The sequence below is a fragment of the Corylus avellana genome, chromosome ca5, assembly GCF_901000735.1.
Source record: "Corylus avellana chromosome ca5, CavTom2PMs-1.0".
NCBI lineage: Eukaryota > Viridiplantae > Streptophyta > Magnoliopsida > Fagales > Betulaceae > Corylus > Corylus avellana.
In genome coordinates this window covers 17,752,345-17,763,094 of record NC_081545.1, presented here as the reverse complement: position 1 = coordinate 17,763,094, position 10,750 = coordinate 17,752,345, and the positions used below count along the sequence as shown (strand labels likewise).

The 10,750-nt window shown below is 32.2% G+C and overlaps 1 protein-coding gene across 1 annotated transcript; it reads right to left on the bottom strand.

Annotated features, from left to right (window-relative positions):
- Positions 1 to 1,224: 1,224 nt before the first annotated feature.
- On the bottom strand, positions 1,225 to 10,218 carry LOC132181166 (agamous-like MADS-box protein MADS1). The gene is made up of 7 exons (XM_059594253.1): positions 9,867 to 10,218; positions 6,369 to 6,450; positions 2,775 to 2,836; positions 2,595 to 2,694; positions 2,440 to 2,481; positions 1,803 to 1,844; positions 1,225 to 1,678 (listed from the first exon to the last, which is right to left on the bottom strand). The coding sequence occupies exons 1-7, from the start codon at positions 10,091 to 10,093 to the stop codon at positions 1,511 to 1,513; spliced, it is 723 nt and encodes a 240-aa protein (XP_059450236.1). The 5' UTR covers positions 10,094 to 10,218; the 3' UTR covers positions 1,225 to 1,510.
- Between the last annotated feature and the right edge of the window lie 532 nt (positions 10,219 to 10,750).

The window sequence follows — 10,750 nt, the reverse complement described above, 5'->3', positions numbered from 1 at the left end:
AAATTTGAACTTCATTAAGAGTACAACTCATCATTCGTAAGTGTAACAGTTAGAATTGATCCATCCTGGATTAGACTTAATTATTTCACTGCTTAACTCACTACAAAAAAATTAGCATTTTTTGACATGGCTACAGTATACGTTTTCTCGCCATGTCAGAACTTTTTTTCTGATGCATGAATAGTGTCACGTCAGAATTTTCTAACGTGTTTGTTTTAGCACGTCAGAAAATTTTGACGTTCTAACCACTAACATGTCAGGAAAAAAATTTTACTGACCCCCATACTTCTGACATTCAACACACGTTAGAAAAATTTTCTTATGTGTCAAACACCATAAAACGTCAGAAATCTCCAATAAGAAAAAAATTATTTTTTTTGTAGTGACTAATCACTTATCAGTTATTAGATTAAATCATTAAAATTGTTGGGTTACCATTTCTGGCTATTCTTGTAATAGGGTTTTAGTCCAATTCCAATGGATGTAACCCTTACCAATTTTTGAGAAAAATCTTTCGCAAAAGGGCTTGCCAACTTACTATTTGACCTAACATAAATGAGGCTTGTGATTTCATCAAAAATTAATGCGAAAACTTTACTTACCACACCTCATCTTTGACAAAAGGGTGTAAAGCACATTTACTTAACAAGCCTTCACCATCCATTATCTCGTTTATATATATATATAATACACTATTCCATTGTGATTATTTTCTTATTCAAATATCATAATATATATATATATATATTTCATGGAAAATTAGCAAATTAACAGTTTACTCAAATGTTCTCAATTAGAATTATAAGTCATTATAAACAAATTAAAAACATACATATTTCATTATATATAATTCATAAATTTAGATGAGCGTTCACAAATTACATAAAATAAACATGACAATATTTGCTAAAAACTTAAAAGTCTTTAGTGGTGGATATTATATAAGTCTAGAATAGCGATGACAACGAACATAGTCACTAATTAGAAACCCTAAACCCTAATGAGATGCCTTTTAGGGATCGGAATTTAGACCTCGTTTGGTTTGCAGAATGGGTATTTCGTTAAGAAATTAAAGAGTTATTACTAAGAATAAATGAAAGTGGAATAGAATGGTTATTTATATTCCTAAGTTTAGTAATAATATGTGTTCTAATTGGAATTGAACCAAAATTACCACACACAAAAAAAAAAACCCATTACAGTAAAGTAGTTCGAACCCCAACTTTGTAAATTGCATATATACTGATCATCAAGAACCGTGATGTTCTTTTATGTTGTTGTTATTAAAACCGTACGTGGGAATGGTTTTCATGGCACACTCTTGTCTTATATTGTAGTACAAATTCTTGCAAATTTACAATCTTTTATGGAAATTATTGAAACTACAATCATGATCGCTTGTTGCTTGTATTTAAAAGCTAGAGTGTTTGCACAAATCATTATATATATATATATGATGAGGTGATGCAATAATTCATTCCGTTGGTGATGGTGTACGTTTTAGATTAGACTAGACAAGTTGGAGAGCTGTCTGGTCTGCGCAGGAGTAGTGGTTGGATTCCAGAAGGTTTATAGGGAGGTAGTTCCGATCGTATGCTTGTGAAGACGTAGACTCATACGCGGTTTCTGGCATCATGCTTGTCGTTTGCTCCTGTTGTGCTCTCTCATTTTCAGCTATCTGCATCCATCATTTATATATATATATATATATATATATATATATACACAACAATTACTATTATATTATTTAAATTTAATTACTACTTCAAACTTCAAAGAGAGAGAGAGAGAGAGAAAGAAACCTTTGCTCGCAGATAATTGTTTTGATTTTGCAGCTCAACCTCCTGCACATTTTGCACATGTATATATATATATATATATTGAGTTTATTTCATATAATAAGCATTATATACCCAAATTAAGTAACATAGGATTAAGCATTAGCATGCAGGAGTTCTTATTGCTCTTGCTTATTCAAATTCAATTGCTAATCCGCATTTGGTCAAAAAAAAAAAAAAAAACAAAACGAAAACCGATACCAATGGTCATTCAAAACAAGAAAACAATTGAGCAATAAAGACAACAGTACGTAGTTGTGTCCAAAATCTGTCTTCAATGATCTAATCACGCCAACATATTGTGCATCACATTTGGCTGAAAGAGAACCAGCATACACGGAGAAACAAGATAAATGATTTACGTTAATTTATTTATTTATTTATTTATTTATTTTTTTTATTTTTATCTCATGTTACAAATCAATTATTAGATTTGTGAACTTATATAGACCTCACACAAATACAATGATGCATCCCACAAATTTAATGGTTGATTTATAAAATTTGTAAGATAATATGAGAGAAATATATAAAAAAAAAAATATTGACGTGAATTATTTCTCGAGAAACAAAAATATTAAGAGCTGGAAACAATAGTTACCCTCTTTTGCATGAACTCGATGTCAGCACATAGCATTTCATTCTGGAAGAAGTAGTCGATCGAGTATATTAGTCCAATCCATATTTATATAATAGATTAATGGTTTCTAGCTAATCAAATTAAACATAATCCTCATACTGAAATGTATTAATTACCTTTTTGGATCTAATTCTGCTGATTCCTTTCTCCAATTTTACCTCCAGGTTCTTGAGTTCTTTCAAGGTCATACTGCTAAGAGCTTCACCCAGAATATGCCTAGAAACACCATTTGTTTACCCAGAATAAGCATCTCAAATTAATGCACTTCAATAAATTACCCAATGGAATATATATACCTGTTCAGATTTTGGGTTTCCCGGATCTGTCTTCGAAGTTTGGATGCCTCTTGCTGGTAAAACTGAGGACGTAGTGATAATATAAGTGTATCTCATTGTAGAAATACATGATGATGAGAATAATAAAAGAGACAGGAGAGAAACAGTGGAAGCGGTGAGAGACGTGTGGACTGCATCTTTATTATATTAATTTATTATAAAGAGAATTAATGCTAGGGTTGGATACCAAATTGTTTACTAAGAAATGAGTACTAAGATGATGTGGAGCTTATTCATTAATTGAAAATGATCAAAACAATTAATAAAAAGAAATGTTATGGGAGCTAATAAATAAGCTTCACATTATCTTGGTTCTTATCTCTTGGTAAAAGATTTGGTACCCATAACATTCTTCTATTGTAAAACAATATCATATAAGTCTATTTATAAATACACGATGAGTATTGAATAGTGAACAAGAACTCTTATACTATATCAGCTACGAAATAAACTCTACAAATGAAAGAAAATAAACCCAGAGAATAATATAAAATATTCTTAACATCTCATAAAAATTAGAAGTTGAGTTCAGTGGCAGAACCACGAAGCTTGCCCCCTCAAAAAACAAGACGACAAGAGCTGAAAAGAGGCCTACGTACACAAACAAGCTGTCATAAGGAAAACAACAACAACAAAAAGGACAAAGAAAGCTAAAATTAAGATTACATCAGTAAAACCCCAAGACCCAGCTAGAAAACAATTATGAGAAGAACCAAATACACCCTATTCAATCAGTTGACTTTATATTTAACCCAAAACATAATCTCCAAAAGAATGCACCCGGAATCATTGTTTCTCATTTGGAACAATTTAGCATTTCTTTCACGCCATAGAGCATACACAATAACAACTACCATAATTCTCACTACCATGGAGAGAAAAATTTGGCCTCTAAAGTGAGAGACCATCAACCCAATAAACTCCTCGTAGTTCCTAGGAGCCCAAAAAATATTACATCTATTCAAAATATTAGACCAAATACTTTCTAAGAATAGACAACAAAAACACAACTAGGAACCATCAACCAAGAGAGGTTGAGAGAAGGAGATCTTTAATGGCTAAGGCTTGCAGGTGGGGGCAAAGTCATTGAGGAATGCATGTGAGTCTAGGGTGGCACAAGTGACCAAGAGGGTATCCCGTGAGTGTGAGTTGTCTACCACTTTTGGCTACTCATATTTTTAGGTAAAGTTGAAAAAAGATGGTTCCAATGAGGAAGATTAAAGGCCCACAAGATTATTATAATGATGGAGAACATAGAAATGCAGAAGAAAGGCATGTGTGCCCATATCTATTCTTTGTCAATCATGGTAGCTAGGTCATTCAAATGATTAAAGCCTGAGAAAAACTTGAAATGAAAATTAACCTAAAGTAATATACACGGTTAGGGATCACACATTGTACCATAGAATTAGTTTTTGTAAAATGTTGAGGATATCATAGTTCAAATGGCATTGTCATGTCAGCGACAATTAAATTTAATTGTTTAGTAGTTAATTAATGTGATAAGTGTTATATTAACTTAAAAATTGATGAAACATTCTATGCGGCTAACATGAGTCGAATTTAATCATTTAGTAGCTGATGTGGCCCTTTCCATTTTACTTTAAATGGAGAGAAATTATTTTACAGTCCAAATCAGATTTCAAAGAATCTAACGGCATATATCAACTAATGTTGTTCTTCAATACTGGGTTAGCAGCTCTTGATAGCCTTACATTAGAGGCTACTTAATTAGGGTTATGGAAGGAATGTTCTTTGTGTATTCTGCAAAAGATGTAGTGAAGGAATAAGAGGGCACTTGTTGTTTTAGAATAGTTTCTATAACAGGATATGGAGGTGTTTGAGTAGATGCTTAACAGATGATCTTCCTTCTTTTTGGGAATATATTATCAAGAGAGATGTTAAAGATTGGAAAGGTAAAGGATTGAAAGCTATGGTTTGTAGATTGTGCTTGGGCACTATAGTCTACAATATTTGGAAGGAAGGAAATAAAATTAGGCATGGGAATCAAGTTAATACTGAAGAAATAATCATCCAGAAGATTAGATGGAAAGGTAGAATAAGAATAGTATCTTAAGGAAGATTTCATAGAAGCAGAGAAAATGGAGCATTGTGCAGTAGCCATGGGGTCTATTGAAAAGGATCTTTGGAGTATATATAGAGGTTTTCTGGTATTTGTAGATATGAGAATTCAGTTGTAAATTTATATAGGGTGTCCTATTTGTAGATAACAAAGGCAAAGGTTGTTTTTTTTTTTTGTTTTTTTTTTGTTTTTTTTGTTTTTTTCTTTTCTATAAATGTGTTTTCATTGAGTAGCTGCTGATATGCAACTGGTTTTCAGTCTTAAAACTGGAGTCTTGTAAACTTTGAGTTTACCTTAGAAAAAATATTCATTTATTCATTCAGACAAAAAAAACAAAGGAAGATAGACATGCATGCATTTGTTTTTCTTTTGCCTAAGGATATAGCTAGCATCTCCTTGGGACAAATTCAATTACACATCATTCTCTCAACCTTCTTTTTTTGCAAATCTAATGGATCTACCATTGGATTTGTGGACTCATGTAGGTCTTATACAAATTCAATGAAATATTCATTCATTCACTATACAGAGATGGCTAAGAGATGGTTTTGAAAAAATGATTTTTATCATTTTGCTTTCAAAAAAGAGCTAACGAGAATAGAACAAGTGACTTTATATATATGCTTCATTTCATAGTAGGGATATAGAAGTAATTTACTTGATAGGATGAATTCACATCTAAATGCAATAATAATAATAATAATATCCTCAATTTGAGGATTTGGTGCTGTGCATAAATTTGTAGTATGCCTGCAATTTCAGTATTGGGTGGGCTTACAAGGATCAGTTGAGTTATTAGCTAGGTTACAATGTTTGCTCCTTTCTCATTAGTTAGACATAGAGGTGATCTTGGTTAATTGGCCAATGATTACGTACAGAGTAAAAGGCAATTAGAGATATTTTATTTTGTACATCCCAAACATAGTCTCAAGAATCTGACATGGCAACCTTCAAAGCTAATATGGTAAGCCAAAAAGAATTTAACCTTGGAGAGATGGGATGCTAAAAATATATTAAGCTCAAAATTGTTGTCAATGCTGAAGAATGAAGTAATGAGACAAATATGACATTCAAAGTAAGCAAATTAAAGCTAACACATAACTCATCATAGTAGATTTAAGCTTCATAATTTAAAGGACACAAATGTTTTCCAAACTGGTTTGGAAGAAATTTCATTCATCCTACTCTAATAACTGATAAGTTTCATTCAACATCTTTTGATTTTTCAAAAATTAATGTTTTGATTCCTAAGTTAGTAGAATAACTGTTAAGAATATTTTTTAAAAAAAATGTGAAAGATGACACTTGACACTTATTAAAGTTGATTGGAGGAAATTTTCTTCAAATAGTTTAAATCCTTTCAGGTTTTTAACTAAAATACTTGTAGAGATAGTGTAAATGTATGGTATGATAATAAAACCAAACTTTTAAATATTGTGTGTTAGGGTTAAAATTGAGCAAAAGCAGTTTACCTGTGCATTAGCTTCAGAAACAGATTCCGAATTTGAGGGTTCAATACATGCTTTCTTGTACCTGTCAATTGTTGTTCTGACACTGCAAAAGTACATGTAACATTATTAATAATGCAAACATTTTGATCTCAGTTCTGATAGATTAAGGATTATATATTTGCATTTGTAAAGATACATCATTTTCATTAAATTTAATTTCTCTACTAGTTCACAAAGATCAAACGAGGATTGACATTTGCTTCTCTTGGATACAATCCGAAGCAATTTATATTGAGGAATAAAGAGTAAATGAAATTGTTACCAAAAAACCAAGTAAATGAAACAACTTTATAAATAAGGAATAATTAAAAATTCAAATGTTTCGAGTGCTCATAATAGGATAATTTGATTAAGTTATTAGAGTTAATTAATCTAAACCTCCTTTAAACTCATGTCTAGAAATAAACTTTTCTGATTAACATTAAATAGTCTTTATCTCTACTTACAGACAGATGTGAAAAATCTAATTATTTTAAAATACTGATAATAAAACTAATTTAAATTACTCTTAAAATAAGATCTTTACATTATTTAATGGAATTATACTCTAATATACCTTCTAACTTATATATATTAAGATTACTCTATCTATAACATTCCTTTCCCTTTGAATGAACCTTGTCCCCAAGGTTCTAGAAATCCCTTTTGATCCCTATTCTCTAAATCCAATGCATTTTTTTCACATTTCATCTACATTCATGAAAAAGCATAGTTCTATAAATACTTTCTTTTTTCCTCTTCAGCCTCCTCTTATCTCAAAAAACAATGTGACTTTTAAAATTACTATTGAATTTTGACCTAATAATATACATCCCCAAATACAATGATAAATTTAAAGGCCACATTACTTTTAAGGGATGAAAGGAGAATAAGAGTCTTGCATATATATATATATATATATATATATATAAAAGAACTTTTAATTAACTATTTTGGATTAAAAAAAAAAAAAAAATTTAATAAGCAATTGAAGATGCTTTTAGCTGACAGTTAGTAGAAAATGGTAAATGTCAAAGGTAATTTTTGAACGGTTTCTAAGCTTTTCCCTTTCTTCCCATAGTATTGTATTTAATATAATTTTTGCAAAAGCATTACACAAAATAAAATGCACTTCACTCTCAGTAAGCTGTAACCTTAATTTTCTCGAGCCACTGATGGCTAGCTGTCTCTGCCACGGTGGCATAAGAATAATTGGGTCAACTGTCCCTACCTCTAGTACTTCAATGACACGTGTAATTAACCCATTACACAAAGTGTAATAACCATGAGAAACAACTATTATTCACCTCGATCAGCCCGAAACCCAAAAGTTGCTTCCTTATTATACTTGTACCTTTTATAGCATTAATAAATAATATATTTAAAAATCAAAAAAAGGTGTAAGACTGAGAAGTCTCTTCTTGCATCCATTGCTGCAAACTCATGATCCCATGCATGCAAGAAAAGAGCTATCATGCATGTGAAGAACCTTTCATTGGCTCGTAGCATTTGCTTCCCTCTTTACTTTCTCTCTGACACCATCCCTCTTTACTTCAAAGATCTCTCTCTCTCTCACCCACCTACTGAAACGCAATCGTTTTTTGAAATATAAGCATAATAAGATGATAAAATCCGTAAATGAGAGAACCCAGAAGTTCTGACTTCTGAGGAGTTTGTTTCCACAAGTATGAAAGACCATACATTGATGAAACTAAACTATATCAAAATGTGTAGATATCATGATTTTCAATATTATTTATTTTCTGGTAAAAATAAAAAGGAAAAGAAATGGATAGAAGATGAAAAGAGAAACCCCCCAGAACAGGAAGGGAATCGTGACAAGACTTTATTGTCAGATGGGAAGAACTGAAAAATCATGTCTGACGTGACAAAAGATTCGTATAAATATGTATATATGTTGAGCAATCTTAATGAGGGACAAAATCCAAACCCCTACTTGCCAAAAGTACATTATTTGGCCGACTGATCCAAACAAGACTTACCAGAACTTATAAACAAACCCATTTTTTGGGGGTTGAAGCCCTAACTCCCTAACCAGACTCTCAACCTTATTTTATAGAAGGGTAAAAGTGGTTCAAATGGGGCAAACTTTAGAAACCCATGATTAATTACCCTTAAACCCTTAATTATTTTTTAACAGATTGAGAGTGAAGTAAGATGCTTTTAAGATTTTGAGAACACTAAAAAAATCCAATCCCACTGGTTCTTTCTTACTGTGTTCTAAATAGGACTGTTTACAAATAAAAAAAATAAAAAAACACAAAATCCAGACGACATTAATTAACTAGAAGCCGTTACCTAGGTTTTGAAGTACAAATTAAGAGATACATAATGTTTGAAACCCTAATAATCCCCATTTGATAGGCTCCTTATAACTATATATGTTCTCTTGAAGGTAATCCAGAGACCCCCATTAGCCTAAGAGGCTCCCAATAAGCCTTAATTGACAGACAGATTGGAATATGATAGACCATAATAATAACAACAACAACAACAATAAGATTTTTGATGATTTTTTTTTTTTCCTAAATCGATTTTATATGATTTTTAAAAGATGTGTGATTAACTTTTGGAGCTTAACCACAGTTAATCTTCTGTTCAGGAGAAGTGTAAAATGAACAACAAGAGGGAAATGTTTGAGACCCTATTGACCCTTATGATGCAGCTTTGAAGATGTTTCATATATAGTTCACGAGATCATTTAAGAGTATTGAAAAGCTAATCTCCAATTTGATAGCTCCTTTATGTTTCAATGTCTTGTTAATTGTTGCACTGACATCTTATGAACGAGGTCTCAAGAGATCGATGTAATGTAATGAGAGTGTCACAAATTTGTCCCACACAAAATTTTAAGGCTCATTGATGACATGTACGGATGGAAGGATGGATGGAGAGAGAGAGAGAGAGGAAATGGGAGAGTTTAACCACAAGGGAGATACAAGGAAGGCGATAGATCTTTGTAACCCTAAACTGTTGCTCTCAACCAACCACTGCACTATTACACCACCACTTTCATTTCCATCTATTACTAACAGATCTTCGTTATCAATCAAACAAAAGAGCTAGGAATCAGAGAAGCAAATTAAAATGGAAAACAAAAATCCATAAAGGAAAACAAACAGACAAAGACAACTGAATCTTGTTGGGAGGAAAACTCAATCTTCAATCTTAACTGCACGAAATGATCATCTTCTCATACTAAGTTGCAAAAGCAGGAGCATATATAGAGATAAGTCAAGTATCAAAAACATGAAGAAAGAAAAGAAAAAGAACAAATCAGGAGAGCAAGAAAAGTGAGAAGAACTTAAAGATCTATCGAATATATTGAAGCAAAATATGTTGGATTTGAAACAAAAATACCCTTTGTTAGAAAAATATAGTTAGAATATTGTGAGCAAAAGCAAAGCATAGAAAGAAAACACACATGAAGTGGGAGTTGAAGGTGAAAGAGTTAAAAACCTGCTGTTAGCATACTCATAGAGGCGGCCACGGTTGGAGAAGACGATGAGTGCAATTTCAGCATCGCAAAGAACAGATAATTCATAGGCTTTTTTCAGTAACCCGTTGCGGCGCTTGCAAAAGGTGACTTGCCGATTTGTGGTGTTTTCGATCCTCTTTATTTCAATTTTGCCTCTCCCCATTTTTCTCTGCGAAGATCCCTCCGGTGTTTGATCGGAAAACGCCATGCTTCAAGCTTGAAAATAAGCAAAACCAAGCTGATGTTGCTGTTACCAGGAATGGAAACTTTTAAACAAATTCTTTGGTGTTGTTCAGCAGCAGTTTTTTATTTATTTTTTATTTTCCTTTTATTGTCCAGAAAATGGAAGTGGGTTGGTCTTTTACGTACGTGGGTATTTATAAACAGGAAAAATAGACCTTCCAACCATCATCCATCTCACAATGTTGGGGATATATAAGCTAGGGAAATAATAAAATTTATTGGTCATGCACAAATGCTAGTCATGCAATTAATAGTATAATTTAATGTTCAATTAACAATAAAGATGGAAAAGGCCTTCATGTATGGGGGGAGAAAGGGAGGGTGATAATAATAGGGTCTTTCTGAAAGTGACTTTTAGATAGGGTTGATACGTGAGCTTAGGCTAGGTTGCCCTCAACTGCTAAACTAATGTAGGATTGCGAAGATATATTATACATATAAGGCTGGTAGAGTAACCGTTTATTGCTTACCGATTGCTTATCGACTGCCACTGAACCGTCACCGACCGAAAATTGACTTTTGGCGGTCTATAGACGGAATAAAAATATTGTTTCGACGTTGGTTTGGTTTGGTTTGGTTTGGTTTGGTCGGCAGTATAATTTTTTTTTATTGGTTAACCGAC